General features: G+C 48.0%; 1 protein-coding gene across 1 annotated transcript; it reads right to left on the bottom strand.

Annotated features, from left to right (window-relative positions):
• Positions 1 to 14,588: 14,588 nt before the first annotated feature.
• Positions 14,589 to 19,833, bottom strand: LOC149345026 (uncharacterized). The gene is made up of 2 exons (XM_089542816.1): positions 19,701 to 19,833; positions 14,589 to 15,136 (listed from the first exon to the last, which is right to left on the bottom strand). Exons 1-2 carry the CDS (start codon positions 19,831 to 19,833, stop codon positions 14,589 to 14,591), a joined length of 681 nt encoding a protein of 226 aa, XP_089398942.1.
• Between the last annotated feature and the right edge of the window lie 427 nt (positions 19,834 to 20,260).

The following is a 20,260-nucleotide window of genomic DNA, read 5'->3' on the forward strand; positions in this document are numbered from 1 at the left end:
GCATTTAATTTTGCAAGGAGAAAGCCTTCAGATTTCTTCTCAGCTTGTACCACTTTACAAAGCTCTTTTCCTTGTTAGTGCTACTGAATTTGTTGACAGAGCGTCTGTTTTTGTCATGCCATTCTTCAAGAGTGCTGCATTGACCTTGCAGGAGGAGAATATAATCAAGCTGCTTCTACAGAAGGGCAACTTCTCCAAATGGGCGACCCGTTCTATGGGAGCTCCATCATTAATGGCCACTGCGGTAGTGACTACCGCGCCATTTCTGCATATTTCTGCAGCAGGATTGAGGACACTGTTGGCGCTCACACTGCAGAAATCGGTGCTGCTGTAATTATCTTTTGCTTGTGTGGCTGTCATGGCTGATCTTCTGTGGCTGCCATTTTAAAGGACTATAGACACAAAAGTTTTGCTTTCATGTTTTTTCTTTCAAATGATGCGTTACGTATATACATGAATCACCTCATGGTATTCACATATTACTGCTAATTAATTTATAATAGAATTTATTGAGGCTGTTTCAGCTTATCAACCAAAAGATGGCCGTAGCGTATTGTTGAACTTTAGGTTACGAGAGACAGGAAAAAAATTGACATTACAACTGCCGATATGTCGTTTGTTGTCACTCCAGGTCTTGAAGCAGGCTGGCGAGTATTGTAGAGATTTTTAAAACTACGCATCAGTGTTTATATTGTCACAGATGGGTCCTTAATCACACAAGCTAGGCACAGGCCGCAAACAGAGAAGCAGAGTCCCAGCTCCGAGAGCACGCGAGTTCCTCACTTCTTCGTCCTTTCGGCGCTGCCTGGGGACACCTGGCGGCATTATTCCCCCTCCCCCAAAAAAGAAAGCAAAAACGTGGGCGCACATTGAGTGAACGGGAGGAAGTAAGCAAGTGAACAAACGGTCACATGCCGCTCAACGGCTGGAGGCTACGTCCCTTACTGCGTACAGTAAGGCTTCATGCGCAGTACGTGCACGACCTCAGGCTGATGTCGACGGCGCGAACTCGGTAGAGTGCCATCGGGGAGGACTTCATTCGTCACATCCGTGATACGGCGCAACAGTGTTTACGGTCCAAAGTAGCGGCTCAGGAGCTTCTCCGACAGGCCTGGGCGACGTACTGGGGTCCATATCTACACTTTGTCGTCGGGGTGGTACTCTACGTGTCGATGTCGTTGGTTGTAGCGTTGTGCATCCGTGGCCTGCTGCCGTCGGATGTGCATACGGGCCAGTTGCCGGGCTTCCTCTGCGTGCCGGGTAAACTCCTCGGCGTCCGACGTGAGCTCCTGGTCGTCAGGGGCGCACGGAAGCATGGCGTCGAGCATTGTCTGTACGTCACGCCCGTAGACGAGGCGAAACGGCGTAAAGCGAGTCGTTTCCTGAAGCGCCGTGTTATAGGCAAACGTCACGTATGGGAGGATCTCGTCCCAGGTCTTGTGCTGTACATCGACGTACATGGCGAGCATGTCCGCTAAGGTTTTGTTGAGGCGCTCCGTGAGCCCGTTTGACTGCGGGTGGTATGCACTAGTCTTGCGGTGGGTCGTGTGACTCAGCTGGAACACCTCGTGCATGAGCTGTGCAGTAAACGCAGTGCCTCTGTCGGTGATTACGGAAGACGGGGCGCCTTGACGTAAAACGATGTGGTGTATGAAGAAATGCGCGATTTCCGAGGATGTACTGCGCGGCACCGCCTTGGTTTCCGCATAGCGCGTCAAATAATCAGTCGCAACTATAATCCGCTTATTGCCAGATGCTGATACAGGAAATGGGCCCAGAAGATCAATGCCGACTTGGTCAAAAGGTGTGCGAGGTGGTTCAGTTGGATGGAGAAAACCTGCAGGCTTTAGCGGTGGCGACTTACGACGCTAGCACTCACGGCAACCTCTGACGTAGCGATGGATGGTCGCTGCAAGTTTAGGCCAATAATAGGCCTGACGCACTCGGGCGAGCGTGCGTGCAAATCCCAAGTGGCCTGATGTGGGCTCATCATGACACGCTGAAAGGATGTCGTCGCAGAGGTCTGATGGCACGACTAGGAGGTAGGTCCGGTCACCGTTACGTGAGTTTTTCTTGTAGAGTACGCCATTGCGAATACAAAAAGAGGACAGGTGGCGGGAAAAGGGTCGAGGTACGTTGGAAGCATGGCCCTCTAGGTGATCCATGACAGACCGCAGGTCAGCGTCAGCACGCTGCCTTGCCACCAAGTCCGAACTGCTGACCACACCTAGGAAACGATTGTCGTCCTCTGTGCTGTCATCAGCTTGCTCGACGGGTGCGTGCGAGAGCGTGTCGGCATCTTCGTGTTTACGTCCGGACTTATAGACAATTGTATAATCAAATTCCTGAAGGCGAAGGCTCCAGCGTGCCAGGCGGCCTGATGGGCCCTGGAGATTGGTCAGCCAGCACAAGGAATGGTGGTCTGTGACGACTTTGAAAGGGCGACCGTAGATATAAGGCCGAAATTTCATCGTGGCCCAGTTGACGGCGAGGCACTCCTTTTCTGAGGTGGAATAGTTGACTTCGGTGCGCGAGAGTGTGCGACTCGCATACGCGATCACACGTTCCACGCCTTCTTGATGCTGAACGAGGACGGCACCAAGCCCAGTATTGCTAGCGTCGGTGTGTATATCGGTAGCAGCCTCCTCATCAAAGTGAGCAAGCACAGCGGTAGTGTGCAGTCGTCGTCGCAGCTCTGTGAAAGCAGCCTCTTGCGCGGCAGTCCAGACGAACGGTGTATCTTCACGCGTTAAGCGGGTCAAGGGTTCAGCGATGTTGGAGATGTCTGCGATAAAACGGCGGTAGTAGGCGCACAAACCCAAGAAGCGCTTGAGCGCTTTCTTTGTAGTAGGACGGGGGAACTCGGCTACGGCGGCAGTTTTCTCGGGGTCGGGTGTTACACCGTCGGCGCTCACAACATGGCCAAGAAACGTGAGCTCTTTGTAGCCAAAGTGGCACTTCTCGGGTTTAAGTCTCAAGTCGGCCAACCGCAGGGCATCCAGCACGGTCCGCAGTCGTTCAAGGTGTTATTTATTTATTTATTTTTATTTATTTCATACTGCAGAGTCGCTCGACTCCAAGCAGGCATGAGCACGGGCATGAGCACAGATACAAATAAAAAAACACAAGATATGCACAAACTTCATGCAAGAGCAAACGATAATGCGAAAAAAAGAAACCAAAAAGACATGGGTTTCACATAGAAAAGGCTCTGAAATTATCGACAAAGGTTTCCACATTTGGGCTGTTCTCTACACACTTCGGCAATTCATTCCACTCTGCTATTGATTTGAAAAAAAATGAGTGTTTTACTGTGTTAGTGTATGCACGAAATTCTTGCAGCATTTTTCCATGGTTATAACGCGTACTTGCTCGTGAAACAGGAGTAATATAATCATGGGTGTTTATTCTAATCAGATTATTATATATTAGGAACAAAAATTTCAATCTTGCTTCAGTGCGCCTTGTCTGAAGAGATTCTAGGCCAATAGAATTGATCATAGCTGATACACTATCTGTTCGTTTGTATCGATTGCAAATGAAACGGGCCGCTGTCCTCTGCACTCTTTCTAATTTGGAGATATTCTTGGCCGTAAATGGGTCCCATAAACAACAAGCATATTCCAGACGAGGCCGCACCAAAGCCTTATACGCTTCCAGTTTGACATGTTTTGGGGCCTTTGACAGTTTACGCCTCAAACACCACAGAGTCTTCAGAGCTTTCCCGCATGTAATATTGATGTGAGCATCCCAGTTTAGGCAATTAGTTATCTGAACTCCAAGGTATTTCACAGACGAGGTTTCTGGAAGTGGTACGCCAGCTATACAGTATGGATGTATCAGAACAGTTTTCTTTTTACAAATTCTAAGTACGGAACATTTATTAACGTTAAGAAACATACCCCATTGGTTACACCAGTTTGAGATCTTCTGCAGGTTACTGTTAAGCTTAATTTGGTCCGGTGTGGAGTTAACTAAGGAATATAAAACGCAGTCATCTGCAAATAGTTTAACTTTAACTTCGGAATCAACCACATTAATTATGTCATTTACGTAAACTAAAAATAGGATAGGCCCCAGAACTGATCCTTGCGGAACACCAGATGAAACCGGAAGTTCATCAGAGTACTCATCGTTAACACGAACATATTGAAATCTATCTTCTAAGTAGGCTCTAATAAGGTCAATAATATTAGGATTGATTCCGGCAGTGTAAAGCTTTTGTATGAGTTTAGTGTGCGGAACCTTATCAAAGGCTTTGGCGAAGTCAAGAAAAACAGCGTCTATTTGTTGTTTGTTATTAACTGCAATAAAAAAATCATGGCAAGTGGTTATCAGTTGTGAGACCGTAGATAAACCACGCCTAAATCCATGCTGCTCATCACATAAAAAATGGGTCGATTCCAAAAATTCCGTCAGAGCTCGGCAGATCACATGCTCGAACATTTTGCAGCTGGTCGAGATCAAAGATATTGGGCGATAATTAGATACGCGAGATGGGTCACTGCCTTTAAAAACAGGTACGACACGTGCGGTTTTCCATTCCGATGGGACTGCGCACTGAGACAGACAAGCGTTGAAAATAATATGTAAGTAATGTGATAACCATTCTGCGTAACGGCGGAGAAAAGCTGGAGGGATGTTGTCAGGCCCACTAGACTTTTTTACGTCAAGTTTCAGAAGAAGATTCAAAATACCTTCGCGGGAGATAGTAACATCTGGCATTAAAGAAATGTAGTCGTCTGGCTTGGAAGGAAAACTCGAGGTTTTATCGGTATACACTGATTGGAAGTACTCATTAAACACACCAGCAGTATCTTTTGACCCTGTGACAGGTGAACCATCAACTATTAGTGACACATTGCGTTGTTTGTTGCCATTAATGTATCGCCAGAACTTCTCCGGTGCTTCACTCAGAAAGCGCCCAAGCGTAATATTAAAAAAGGAATCCTTAGCTTGCTTGATCTTGTTTCTTAATAGACTGCCTAGCATGCTCTCATTAGACTCATTTCGATTACGTGAACGCCGCATTCGCTTTAGCCGACGTTTAGTGTGGATAATATCCCGCGTAATCCATGGGTTATGTTTTTTTTTCTTAATAACACTAGGGACATACATTGTCAAGCAGTCGAGGCATATCTTTCTAAACATACACCATAACACATTCACATTCTCCTCAGCTCTGAAGCTGTCAAGGTGGGTCTCTAGAAAATCCAAAATTCCTACATCATCAGCTCTGTTAAAATTTTTCACAACAATGGGACGCTTCTTGCTGTCAACGTAAACTGATAAGGAAAAAACACAGGAAACAAGATTATGATCAGATACACCCTTCAAAACATCAACAGAAATACACTTAACGGCAGAACTAATGAACACTAAGTCAAGAATGTGGGATGCAGAGGCACAGATCCTGGTTGGTCTGTCAACAATCTGGGTCAGATTACACGTGAAGGCAGTGTCTAAAAGGAGCTCAGAGTGACCAGAATTGGAACCCATAGTACACATGTGGATCCAATCTATATCAGGCAAGTTGAAATCGCCACCTAAAATCAACTTCACTCGGTCGCCCCGGAAGCGTTGAACATAGTCACACAGCTCTTCAAGAAAGGCGACATCCGCGTTAGGAGGTCGATATACTACACCTAGTACAATAGTGTTGCCACAGAAATCGATCTTACAGAAAAGACTTTCATGGCTTGGAATACCCGGTAGCATCACAGCAGATATACTTTCCTTAAGTACTATCGCGACTCCTCCGCCACGTGTCGGTCTGTCGCATCGCAATATTCTGTAGGCGGGGGGAACAATTAAGCTATCAGGGATTTCAGAATGAAGCCATGTTTCTGTCAGAAACGTAATGTGCGGGTCCAGGTCGTAAAGAAGTCCTTCGAATTCGGCTGTCTTATTTCCGATGCTTTGAGCGTTGAAGCAAACGAGTCGCAACGGTCTGACATTATCAGCTGGTCATTTATAAGTCTTTCGCTTCTGATTCCGTGTGACAACACGAGTCGGTGATGTGGCAGCATTCGCACTGGCAGAATCTTCGCCTTCGGAATCATCTTTGCGCTCATTTAAAACGGCAAGTTTCCGTCTTTCATTCCTTTCTTCGTCCCAGATGTATGTGTCACCGTTGAAAACTAGCTTATCAAATTTTAGGTATACCTTATCCTCAGGTTTGCAATTATCTTTAACAGTGGACCACAGCAGTTTCCGCACTCTTTGAATTCTAAGCGGGTAGTCCTCAGATAATGACATTCCTGAACCTTTCAGCTTCTTCGCATTCCTAAGAAGGTTCAATTTTTCATTAAAATCGAAGAACCGCATTATCACTGGTCGATTCTTTTCTTCTACTTGCCTGCCAAAGCGGTGTATGCGTTCTACGCTCCCCACCGTAATACCTAGTTTTTTTTCAAACACTTCTGTTTGAAGGTTGGTCGAAGGTTTATGAAAACACCACCACGTCATCTAGATAAACTAAACAGGTTTGCCATTTGAGGCCAGCCAGGACAGTGTCCATCATGCGCTGAAACGTCGCAGGCGCTGAACAAAGGCCGAAGGGCAACACCTTAAATTCATATAGGCCGTCGGGTGTGATGAAGGCAGTTTTTTCGCGGTCACGTTCACCAACCTCAATCTGTCAATATCCGCTGTTTAGGTCGATCGATGAAAAATACTTGACGCGGCGAAGTCTGTCGAGTGAGTCGTCGATGCGAGGCAGCGGGTAGACGTCCTTTTTCGTTATGGCGTTCAGCATATGGTAATCAACGCAAAAGCGCAAAGTCCCATCCTTCTTCTTTGCCAGAACAACAGGCGACGACCACGGGCTCTTAAAAGGCTGAATTATGCCGTCTGTAAGCATCTCCTTCACCTGCGTTTGGATGGCGTCGCGTTCCTTCGGGGAAATGCGGTACGGCTGCTGTCGTATGGGGCGAGCATCATCGGAAGTGATGATTCGATGCTTTGTGACCGCCGTTTGCCGCACTTTCGAGGAGGATGCGAAGAAGGTTTGGTATTGAAGCAGTAGGGCGCGTAGGACGCGCTGTTGAGTCGCTGATAGCCCGGAGCTAATATCGATGCGATCCAGGGACGTGTCCGGTTGTACCATGCCTTCGGACGCAAAACACTCAGTAACATCTGCCAATTGGTCGGCCCACGCGATGGCAGTAGCTCGGAAAAGGTGACGAGGTTCGTTGGTAAAATTAGTAATCAGGAGCTCCGACCGACCGTTATGGAGGTAAACAAGGCTTCGGGCCGAGCAAATGCCGTGTGTCAGTAGGAAGGAAAGGTTGCCCTCGGCGACTGCAGGTCCATCACGTATCCTATCATCGCATTCAACTCTTGCAAAAACACTGGCGCTCGGCGGGATCAAAACACTCTCAGTAGAAATACGAAGGGCGGAGCTGCTTTGACGAACATCGGAGGTGTCGTCGGCTTTCGCTGTAGAAAACGTAACGGTTCTGTTCCGCAGGTCGATAACGGCACCATTCTCACGGAGAAAATCTACGCCCAAAATCAGGTCACGACAACAGTCGCGGAGCACCAGGCAGCTCACTACGGATGTCGAATCGATGATCTGGACCCTAGCCGTGCACTGTCCAAGCGGAGTAATGGTATGGCCCCCGCCGTCCGGTTCTGCATGCCAGAACAGGGAGTCGTGACTTTCTTGAGAAGCGCTGCCAATTTGCCACTAATAATTGAAAACTCTGCTCCTGTGTCCACCAACGCGCTAATGCTGTGACCGTCGAGAAGCACGGGTATGTCGAGTGAGAATCGCTCCTTTAGATCAACTGCTGTCGTCGACGTCGACAAACCTCTATCATCGGATGTCGGCGTCGTCAGGGGGTCCTTACAGCATCGATATCCAGCGACCACGCCCCCGGAGGCCGCTGTCCTCAATTTTCCCGGCGAGGACTGGGCGAGCGGTCCGCTGTCGCTGGCGAAAAGTTCTGCGGATTCGGTGAAAATGATGACCGGCGAGGGGACGGTGATCGGGACTGACGGCGCGCCATGGACCACATAGGTTGCTGCGTCACGTACTCTTCAATCGCAGGGGGCCGTTGACCAAATCGGGGTCTTGGCGCATCGGGGGAAAAACCCTGCAGGCCAAGTTCACGATATGGGCACCGCCGGAGCAGGTGACCGGGCTCCCCACAATGGAAACAGAAACGTCGTCGGTCTGGGCCACGTCAGACGTCCGCTCTGAGCAGGGATCGTCGGTCACTCGGGATGTGCTGCACCGGCTGCAGAGGGTAGCGGGACGTCGTGATGGGCTTGAACAAACGCCGTTGCATTTGGGGCAGGGCGTCGTAAAGCGTCAGCATACGTCGGATGGCAGTAGTCCGTCTGGATAGGCTGTGGAAATGCCGCTGGATTCGGGGCGGGGCGTCGCAGAGCTCCAGCGTACGTCGGGCGGTAGTAATCTGGCTGTACTGGCTGTGGTTCGCCGCGTAGTAACTGCGGCCTGATAGCCTGCTGCACCTCGTCGCGGATAACGCACATAAAGGAGCTGGCCGTGGTCTGCGACGTACCACAGATCTTCTGCAGCTCCTCACGGAGGACAGTGCGGATCATGTCACGGAGGAAGTCGGTATTGGTGTTGAACGCCGGGAGAGGCTCCGTAACAGAAGCAGCAAGGATTGCAAGGCGTACGCGGTGGAACGCTGCCGGAGAACCTGCTCCATCGTGACAGCCTCTGCTAGAAACTCGGCAACAGTGCTTGGGGGGCTGCGCACGAGGCCGGCGAAAAGCGGTTCTTTCACACCACGCATTAGGTGGCGCAGCTTTTTGGCTTCCGACATGGCTGAGTCAGCCAGTCGGAAGAGACGAATAATGTCTTCCACGTACATGGTAACCGTTTCATTGGGCATCTGCATGCGGGACTGCAGGGCGCGTTCAGCTCGCTCCCGACGATCAGCGCTGGCATACGAGGCGAGCAATTGACGTCGGAACTCATGCCATGACAAAAGAGCGTCCTCACGGTTTTCGTGCCACGTCCGAGCACCGTCCTCCAAGCTGAAGAAAACGTCTCAGTTTGGCGGCGTCATCCCACTCTTTAAATGCGGCGACACGTTCAAACTGGAGGAGCCAATCTTCCACGTCCTCCAGCTGAGTCCCGTGAAAGGATTTTTGTAGCCGTGGGTTGTGGAGGGTGTAGTACGCGGCGCCTTGCATGACTGGTTGAGGGGCAGGCGCCGAGGTAGCGTCAAATGGCCTGAGCTCAGGAGGCAGCCGGCCAGGTGCCGAGGTAGTCTCCAACAGCCCATGCTCAGGGGGCAGTCCTAGATTGCCGCGACTGACCCGATGCACTGGCGTGTCGATAGGGAGAGGTCTGGGGTCCTCGGTCATAGGAGGGGTGTGCGACATATTCCAGGGCGATGTACCCAGCACCTCCACCACAAATGTCACAGATGGGTCCTTAAAGGCCTACTTGACCGAAATTTTTCAAACCGTAAAAACGTTGTTTTTTCATAGTACACCCCCCTATTATGCTACCCACAAAACATTACTCTCCAGTTTCAAGCAATTACGGTGAAAAAGGCACGCAAAAATCGGAGTTTTCAATACCGAAACTGGAAAAACGGGCGCCATTGCCGCCCGCCGGAAGTGACGCATGTTTGAGACTGTACTCCGGACGGGTTCGGAGCGTCTGCTCGTTGCGGCTCGAGCAAAGCGCTGGTAGCGGTAGCGCGTGCAGCACTTTGTGCGATAAATACTGGTTATATGTGAAAACACAAATCTTGAAGCAGATGAAACGCCCTAGAAAAAGTTTTAAACGTCTTTTATTTGCTGTAGTAGACTAGAAAAGTCCTGGCTCAACCTCAGTGAACATGATCGCGCCGCAATGCTTGTGAGCGCTGTTTGCCTGGCAGTATTCGATTACAGCTTGTGCAAAGTTCGGATATAGCGGAGGAAGGAAGCATATTCAAATGGAGGCCAAGTAGAAGTGCTTGTATTATAAAGTCGGCTTTTTTGAGCGGGCACGCGCGTGCCAACAGCACATGTGCGCTCTACTGTGCGTGCAATATGGTTGCTGTCTTGATAAAAAAAAATGACCTGCCTTCTTCTTTTCCTTCTCATTTTTCTCCCCCGTCGAAAGGTATTCCTGCCTGTGCACAGAAATTTGGAACAGGTGCTGTGAACGCCAGTTAAATCAATAAAAACAGATGGATGTGTAAAAAGAGAGCTGAAGAGAATTAAGTGCTGCGTTAGGCGAAAGAATATGCCAGAAGCAAAATTTCTGTTGCAAAATAAATATATATTTTTCTCTTCGAGGACCGTGGCATCAGTGCGGTGCCGATGGTGGGCTGGTTCATCTTTGCGCGCCTCGGTCGGGCAAGCCACTGCGCGTTGCGAAATACATGTCGATTCAAATGAACAAAAACTTATGCGTTGCGTTCATTACAGTATTTACCTAGAACCACTTAAAGCCCGTGTACTGCAGGGACGGAAAGGTTTTTCTAATCTTTTCAAACCACACAGCTGGGCAGAACGACGTGGTTGCCAAACCCCAGTCGACCGTATACGCCCACCGCGCAAATTACCGTAGGTGTCTCTAACCAAACATATAAATTTGATATTTATATGTTATGGTATTTATATGTTATGGATCACCAACCTGCCCTTACCCTACTAAATAAAATCAAAATTATTTGAAAAGATTATCATTCAAATAACATGCGTGCAGTTCTCTGGGGTCTTGGAGACGCGTCTCGAATGGTAACGCTGAAGCTTCCTGTAATCGACCTCAAGTGTGAATGGCGTGAGGCAGTAAGAAAGTCGACGTTTTCAATAACGCTTGTGTGGCCTTCCAGGATTCTCAGCCCGGCCTGCAAATCTTCGAGGCAGCAGATACACTCGGCGCACGACGGCATTATTGCGCATTGGGCAGAGCCGTACCTGCAATAAACGGGTGTGCATATGTTGATTCCTTTTCAGACGAAGCAGACCTCTCCTAGACTTCTGCCTGGTGTAAATAACGTGCCGTCAAAAGGGCGTTGCTCGATGAGCAAAGCCGTCCACTTTAACTTCTGGACCGGCTTAGCTAGCTTGTGACAAGCGGTTCCCCCCTCCTCTTTATTCTCCCGATTAGAGACGCCTCAAAGCCTTCGGTTCGTGGCATGCTTTGCCGATCGGGCCAGAAAGACGTAGGTGCTCTGATGCATGATGTAGACCGGGACAGGTCTATTGACAAAGCCCAACCCACAAAAGGGGTTAGCGCGAGGCAGAAGCGTCAGTGACCCACCATTATCTTTTTTGAAGAAGAGAGGGGAATTCACGTTAAAACCTGAGCTCCAGACAGCTGACACCAGCTTTCGAGATCGGGGGTGAAGGGCAGCGGCCGAGAGGTACACATTGTGCTTTCCGCATTCCTCGTATTCCCTTCCGCGGCCATGCACTTCGTCTACATGATGCCAGCAGTTTATTTTTCTCAGATACCATCGAGCTTCGCGGTGAAAACAGCCAGAAACGCGCCAGAAGAAGAGCTTACAAGGGGCGCGCACTCACATCAGAACGCCTGAAACTGGCGAGCCGGCGATGCCGGTGTCTCAAATGTGCGTCATTTCCGGTCAGGTTTGTTAGTTATTCAGCACACCGTTAGGGGTCTGCGTCGTCTGCTACAGAGGTTTTTGAACGCTTCTAACTAAAATTCTAGACGCTTCACAGCCCTAATATTAAATATATATATTGTTAATAACATATCACACTATATCGAGCGAGTCGAAGTAAAGTTTCGGTCAAGTAGGCCTTTAATCACACAGGCTAGATACAGGCCGCAAACAGAGAAGCAGAATCCCAGCTCCGAGAGCACGCGAGTTCCTCACTTCTTCGTCCTTTCGGCGCTGCCCGGGGACACCTGGCGGCAATATTGCAGGCTTTTTTGTGCCTCACGTGGCCTGAAGGCCAACTATACGTCACAGCCATCGTTCGTTCGATGAAACCAAAAGAGCATGAAAAAACAAATTCAATTATAAATTATTTCACAGTCGTAGGGAAATGCCACACGCTCTTCCATGTATTTTTAATGTCTAACGCATCATTTAAAGAAGGGAACGTGCAACTTAAATTACGTTTGTTTTTTTTCTGCGCGCTTTTTCACATCCCAAAGCGGCGAGGGCTAGGGGGACGCCGTAGCTGAGGGTTCCATAATATCGGCCACCTGAGGTTCTTTAAAGCGCACTGACATCGCACACTACACAGGCCTCTAACATTTCGCTTCCACTGAAATTTGACCGTCGCAGCTGGGATCTAATCTGCGTCTTTTGGGTCAGTAGCTGAGCACTGTAACCACTGAGCCACCGCAGCGGCAAACTCAAATTGTGTGTCTAAAACCTTTAATGTTCTCACTATCGTATGCTTGGGCACTTTGTTGGAAAGACTCAAGGTGCAGACCCGTTCATTCATGAACAGGAAAGCAACTGTGTATTCAGAGTTAGGCTGTAGATTTTGTTACATAGCCGGCGCTAGCTGCAGTGCTCCAGCTTACGTAAGGCGGTGGAGTTGTTCTGTGTTTCGCCGAGTTGTCTCTCTTGACATCTCTTCGAATCCAGGCTCTATTTGGTAGCATGTCTCGAGTCTCCAGGCTGAGGAAGGACTGAAGCTTTGAACTTTCGAAAACAAAAACAAACAGGTTTAATGGAACTTTTACGAAAACTTATTTACATATTGAAAAGGTTTCACGAGCAAAGGGACAGGAATGAAAAGTTCATAGTGACGAGCGACTGCATCAGCCTTTTTGCCAAGGCTCAGAGTATCTTGGATCACTCAACATTACTGTTTAATCCCCTGAGGTCCAGCCCATCCCTCAGCCTGTAGGCAATGAAACGCAGGGCACATCCCTCGCAGGATGGGAGCGGAACAAAACAGCACAACGCTGCAGCAGAAGAAACGAAGCACAGTCTTCTGTCAAAGTCGCAATAGCCTGGCAGTGCTGGCAGTGCAGTTTATTACATCTACGTAGATGTCGTCATGTTGATCACGGTCAGACTGGTGAAAAATGGCACACTGATACGGCTGACAGACGGCACTTTGATGCGATTCACAGCTTTTAACCAATGGTGAAATGTTGGTGAAATGTATTATATGCTCTTACGATTATTATTATTGTTCACTTTGTTGTTTACCTCTGTACCCTTCTTGAATGTAATTCTTTGTAGGTTGAGTGCCGTGCTAATTTTATTCACTGGTTTTTTTGTCAATAACGAAGGGTTTCTTGACTTCTGTGCTTTCTCATTGCATCTCATTTATTGTTTTGCATTCACTTTATTCTTATGTTTTGCAGTCACTGACGATTCTAATTAGTTGTCACATGCTGTATGCTATGTCTTGTAGAGATCTCTTGGACCTAGACAGCTGAGCTGCCAGGTTTTATCCAGGAAGTCACATTGCGTGCAAGTTCACACTATTCTTGCTGTAGCCAGTATCTAGCTTGAAACTGATGCTTTCACCATGCATTCCAAGGTGCGATTGATGTCAAGGTGGTTGCATACCAGGAAAAATATTTCAGCTTATCCTGCTGTCAAGAATTTTCAAGGAACACAATTAACTTTTTTAGGACCTCCTACCTCATTGGCTTTGCTTTAACATTCATTAAATACTGCTCGGATTTGCTGCAGGCGTAACAGTCATGATCGTAGGGCACGGCAGGTGTGCAATTTGTGCGTTGTTGAACAGTGCGAAATATTGCTGCTTTGGCTGCGAGAACTGTGCTGCATCTTTAATACTATAACATTATGGTCCCAAATCAAGGTGCATTTTTCTCATTGCTTCAGCAGGTATGCTGAACTGCTTCATCAAACTGCTCATATTCTTTTGCTGCACAGTTCAAGACATCAGATGCATGTATTAACTTCTTCTGTGGTCTGTTTGCACAGGATATTGAACTGTTTTGATAGGAACTTTTGTCATGCGTCCTGCTGTTGTTCCCTACAGCGCATTTTGGGAAGCCAAATAAGGTTCTGGCCTTTCCTCTATAGCATTACAGCTTCTTCAAAATATAAACACAAAGTGCAATTTGAGTGCACATCTGCAGCCTCCACACAGTGATACCAGCAGGTGAAGACAACAATCCTGTTTGCCACATGACCAACCTTCTTTTGTGCGATAGCTTGTCTAGCATGCAAGGTAGTGGTAGGGCAACATGTTTGTCCACACTGTGCCATGCGCTTAAAGGCACACGTGTGCAAACAAGGTGTAGTTATATGAACTGCAACATACTAGCGCAAACATTCAGACAGCATTCCATTTTCAAGTCAGCTGGGGCACTGTTTAATTAGAAGCGTGATGCAACTCCAGAACCAAGCGGCTTTTCCCCGTCAAAGGACGCTCTTCCAGCAAATGGCGCGGCCAATTCTCATGGGCCCGCTAGCGTGACAATGCAGGCAGTAGCAATGAAATGGGATAGTCCCATCCCTCCATGGATGAGGATAGTCGTCGCTCTGCAGTGTCATGAGTATGAGCAGGTTCATGAGCAGGTTCATGAGAATTGGCCGACGCCATTTGCTGGAAGGGCGTCCTTTGACGGGGAAAAGCCGCTTGGTTCTGGAGTTGTCCAACAGCATTGCAATTTCGCCCAAGCTGGGTACTGTTCAATTTGGAGCCTCTTGCAATCTGCGAAGCTGTTCCTGCTTTATCGCCTTCTCAGTCTGCAGGATTTCGAGGTCAAGCTTCACTTTTTCAATCTCTATTTCTTGAACTTGTTCTTCAAACTTGTTTTTTTTTCGTTGCGCTTCAAGTTTTAAATCGTTGATTTCATCATAAAAAGTTTTCTTGCGATGCTGCTCAGAAAGCACGTCTTTGTGGTCCTCCTGCATGAGTTGCAGGCGGAGCACATGCTCCCCCCGAAGGAGAGCAGCTCGTGCATCATTTTCGTCTGATAGGGTTCTCTCTAAAAGGGCCATCCGCCCTCTCGGAGCCCTACTGTCCCCAGTGGCCACTGCTGCAGCAATGGTGCAGTTTGCATCAGCTCCAGATACAACTGTGTTGGAAGCAGCATCAGGCTGAACGATGGGTGACGAGGTGCTGTTGTCATCCTCAGTGGCCTCTGGAGCTACTGCAGCTGTCCCGCTTCTTCCAGGAGGGGTCACTGATGGCTGTGACTGGCCTCCATCAAGGCTGGTTGGCTCCCACTGGTCATCTGCAATCAACCAAAAAGACCAAAATATGCGGGACGAGATAAATCCAAGGTTATGAAACAGTATCCATCGCGTTTGCTAGCTTCACGTACAAACTACAGTGCATCACTGTTTTTTCTCATGACTTCAGATGTTAGTCCTGCATCAAAAAGCAATTCAAAACTCCTGCAGTGTTCTTGTTTTACACTGCCCCATACAGCACCATTCTTGTAACCAGCGTCGCTACTGCGTACACAGCTGTGTTGTAAATAATGCGTGCACAACAGGCAATTGAAACTAAATAAATGACTGTATAAAAGCAGTAACAAAGCTCTTTGCTTCACCTCTCTGCGCTGTTCTATTTTTCGTGGCGATGCTGCCCACACAAACTATTGCTCCACAGTTCCCCTGTGAGCAAATGCACTGCCATCAGTGATGCTATCTTCAAAAGCCCAGAAGCTTTCCAAGTTCATGCTACATACACAAGGTAAACAGCAGCCTACTATATAACAGGAAGGACCATAGCCTATGAAGCACCTTTCTAAGACGCAAAAAATCAAATACTGTGCAGTAACATCTCTGCATACAAAACTAAAAACATGCTTAAAGAAGCAGCCAGGTTACGAAGAAGGCTTTGAACATTGCAAACAGATCAGCTGCAGTAAGTATTTGGGACAAGAAGTCAGGCATTGCGGCATGGAAGTACATCGATATGGCACTGTACTAGATAAGCAGCACACATTTCAAAGAATTGCACCCAAATGAAATCTTTTACTGCTGAGAAAGTGATGCAAGAATGCCTAAACAAGATGCACAAACAAAAAACATCCAGATGTGAGAATGTTGCAGTTAATTAAGACCGCAGCACTGACTACGCTCACCACGTACCACACCACCTGAGCTTACTCCCCACCTTCTGGTGCAGAACAGCAGCACTTCACTGGCATGCTTGTAAGGAGCCAAGGCAAACGTGTCCTCTGTGTACAGACGTTGCTTTGAGCAGCCGACCATTATAATGCCCATTGATGCAGCCTTTCTCTACTTGCCCAAACACTTGCAACCCCATGCACAACAACTTTATCCAGTGTTGTTTCCAGTCATGCTTTACTCTTTATTACCCATGAGAGATTCAACCCTTTCTGTCCTGCATAGCACCCCATGGTGTTCATAACGAACACACAACACAGTGTCTGCTGTGAAATTGCATGCTGTATGTGACATTAAAAGAAGTGCACAGGGAAGGAAATGCTTTTCTTGCTACTCCCCCTATTGAAAAATCCGGTATCGCGGCAAACCGGATTTTACCGGAACATATCGGTTTCATACCGGTCCGGTATCACTCTCATACCGGCGAGACCCGTCCGGTTTGATGGCTATACCGGTTCATACCGGTCCGGTATCGATCCCAAACCGGACAGACCGCTCCGGTACGGGGCTCATACGGGGCAGTCCATTCCCTGTTCGAAGCTCAAATCGGACAGACCAGTCCGGTACGGAGCTCAAACCGGACAGACTAGTCCGGTACGGAGCTCAAACCGGACATACCAGCCTGTATTCAGAGCGATATGTGCTGCGGTTCTGGTGCTTGGTCTGCAGATTGACTGTTGTACGCCAGCAGATATTTTTTAAGGGAAGGGGGTGGGGCAGCGTGCGCATAAGTGCGATAATCAACACATACACGGTTTTGTTGAAAGGTCTAGGAAAAGAAAAGGGCTAAGCGTGAGCTTCGCAGTGGCAAAACATGCAGTTTCTGCATGAAAGGCGGGGGCTGCTTCCCGTGCAGCACCCTGACAAAGCCAGGGCTGCTGTGTGCGGGCAACCGGCTAGTATATATCCGCCAGCAGCCTTCGTAAGTCCTTCGAAGATTACTCTGGATTTCACAATGCAGAACTTCAAGACTGGCTGATAAACATGGCGAGCCTCCGGTGACTGCGCCAGAGGCTCAAAAAGGTTTGTTACTGTCGCGTTCATTGCAGCAGCTTTCTTAATGTTCGCTAGCGGCAGCCTCTAGCGACGCATCGATGAAGAAAGAAAATTCTTGGTTTTCGTGCAGGAATTCTTTGCACTTCTTCTTCAAGTGATCGCCCATTGATAACGCAACTTGTCCAAGCGTCATCGCGAGTGGCCCCACCCTTCACTCTATCAGGAACACATACTAATCACAAACCGCCCAGAACATTTCTATCGACAAACAAGAAAAGGTTAATTCAACGGAGCCGGCCGCTTGGGGTGTTCCCTTAAGGGCGGCGCTTCGTGCTAGCTAAAAGATACAGCGCTCGAGAGAACAAAATAAAAACAAAAACCACCTGTAGAAACCTTACACGAGTAACCCGTCTTTGCGCAGTTTTTTTTCAAAGCTTTTTTCTTTTCTCTCCTCACCGCCCTTGCTTTTCCTTGGTCCGGTCGCAAAAAAAAAAAAACCTGCGCATTCCTGGCTTTTCTGTCCTGTCCCTTCCAGTGCCGTTCCGCGAAGCGGCGTGCGGAGGCGCTCACTCTACAACCCACGACCGAGCATTTTAAGCCGCCCTCCCGACCACGCTACCCGCGAGGCTTCCATGAAGTGGCGAGGAGGTTCCGATTCTGCTTGTTCACTGTGCCCGGTCGCAGCGCGGTGACTTTATGCAGAAGTCCTCCCCCGCCTTTCCTGCGTTTGTTGGGAACAGGTTTTTCTCTCCAGCGGCTGGGAAATTGAGTGTCAAGCGATGAAGGTAGCTGCGAAAACACGCTGGCACTCGTTCGTTGGCTTTGAATTTGTGTTATACAAATTTTTGCGCCTTTCTTCGTGTTGCCTTGATCAATCCATGATCAAAGATGACATCGCCTTTGATGCGTACGTCCAGTGCAAATATGGTGGTACCCTATCATCCTTGTCTCAGTGATGAATGACTTCGCTCCGAAAGACGTGAGTGGTGAACATTTGACCGGTGGAGGCCACGGCGGTGAAGGCGGATTTTATGACGGCGACATCGTGCTGCTAGGACGTAAGTACGCATTTTAAATCACTCTGTTCTTTAAGTACTGCCTCCGTCTCGGGGATATGCTCGACGTCAACAGAAACGTTCTAACTGTCCAGTGTCTTTTTAACTAAAACTTTGTAGATTGCACAGCGTAGAGGGACGGAATAGCGCAAAATTTTCTTTCAGTTACATACCGAAATTGCTTGTCCTTCATGATAACACGACTAAAATTAGTTTTATAGTTTGTATTCTTTCTTTACAGAGGCATGTGGTGTACAGGTGCGAGAGCAATCATCGATAAGCGTCCTGAGGGGGAGCGGCTCAAGCCCTTGAACAAACATCAAGCATCGCATCGATGCTGCGGTATGTGCCGTAAATAATGGAGGATGACCACGCAAGCATCGGAATCGTCCGAGCAACCTGTTTACACACCAACAATGTTACGACGCAAATTTTCAATAGATTATTGATTCAAATATGGAAGGCGAGGTGCGTTCACGATACTCAGCATTGCCAATGCTCAGGGCCTGGCGTCTTGAGACGCCTTGCTTGTCTGTGGCTTGTCTGGGCCCATGAGGGCCCGCAATTCAGAGCCGCGTTTGTGCTACTGGGGTATGCATTTGTAATTATTGCATACAGGTCCACCTCGGGAATGGAATTTTTATTCCTTCGGCAACGTGGGCAGCAGTTATGGTGGCACCCAAAGATTCGCGTTTCTGCAAGGACGCAGCCTTTGACGACTACACAACTCCTGGAAAGGAGCGCTACCGGGGAAGCTTGCCATCGGAACCTGAAGTCAGAAGCCTCGACAGTGGGCAGGAAGCCAATGACCCCTGAAAAGCTACAAGCCATTGGCCGTAAGTTGCATGTCACAGTGCTCAATGCATTATGTTGTGTGTCAGTGCCCAATTAAATGATAAGGTGGGGGCATTATGTACTACCAATCATATTTTGTTTTCTGCAGGTGCTTTTCACTACTTCATTGGCCAGCACCCTGTAGAGACCCCAGCGCCGGTAGATCGTCGCAAAGAGTTAAATTATTATCTCAGTGAGCTGGTTCAAGACATGCGAAAAAATAAACATCTTTTGGAGTTTTTTGATGCATTATAATACTCACCAAGCTACCAATACTTGGTAAAAGCTGGGAGCAAATAACACAATTGCACATCGACTGCAATACGAGTCGCTGATAATCGCAGATTACCAGTTTCTGAAGCTCTGTATATTGCAGCATTTGGCATGTACACTTACGGCCCCAGTTTTTGGGCAGATTTAGTCCAAGTGGAATATATTTGAAGCATTTTATTCTTGCCTTTGTCCTGTGATACAGGGCCCTCCTGTATAATACGGGCCTAGCCTGTAGAATACAGGACTGTCCTGTAATCCGGTATGAATTTTAAACCGGAACCGCATACGGGTTATTGTACAGGATTTGTGATACCGGATTACCGGAGTATCCTGTACAAAACAGGAGAGTCCTGTATTATACAGGACTGTCCTGTTTTATACAGGATATTCCGGTAATCCGGTATCGCAAATCCTGTACAATAACCCGGTATGCGGTTCCGGTTTAAAATTCATACCGGATTTTTCAGTAGGGCCAGTACATTACTTATGCAGAATACCTTACCTCTGTAGTCAAACTCCATGTCATCTGTGCCGTCGATCATTGGCTGAAGCAGCCTCACGACGGGCAGAGTGTGGACGAGGGGCAGGTCAGGTGCACCATCAGAATTAAATTCATTCCGAATTCTGGTGCTCATATGGTCCTCCCCCTAAACAAGAATAGTGATTTAGCACACAGGGAAGCCAGCTTTGAAAAATAAAGTATTTCAATTAAAAATAAATTATCCTCGACCACTTTTCCTTCCCTCACTTCACTTTATTACCTTAAAGGACCCAGCATTTGGGGTATTTCATAACGGGTGGGTTACATTGAAAAAGCAGATTGAATAAACAAAGAAAAAACGTAAGGTACAAATATTATTTGCTGTTAAAGGTCGCTGCTAAACTATTCGCAGATGTTGATGGGCAGGTGATTGCGGTGATGTGTGGAAGGCCTTTCCAGTCCTTGGCTGAGCGTGAAAAGAATGATCTTCCTCACGTTTAATGGAAACTACCTCTCTTAAACTGCTCGCATACGAAAAATTGTACACACTAGTCTGTGCTCCTACTTGTTTTCGTGCCTAT

The sequence above is a fragment of the Amblyomma mixtum genome, chromosome 5 (assembly GCF_055824585.1).
Source record: "Amblyomma mixtum isolate Tamu chromosome 5, ASM5582458v1, whole genome shotgun sequence".
Lineage (NCBI taxonomy): Eukaryota > Metazoa > Arthropoda > Arachnida > Ixodida > Ixodidae > Amblyomma > Amblyomma mixtum.

What these genes read in the sequence shown, in the direction of transcription:
- LOC149345026 (XM_089542816.1), bottom strand. Translation starts at nt 19,833, where the DNA reads ATGAGCACCAGAATTCGGAATGAATTTAATTCTGATGGTGCACCTGAC. An exon ending in CATGGAGTTTGACTACAGAG is followed by an intron (nt 15,137 to 19,700) that starts GTAAGGTATTCT and finishes GGTTGATTGCAG; the next exon opens with ATGACCAGTGGGAGCCAACC.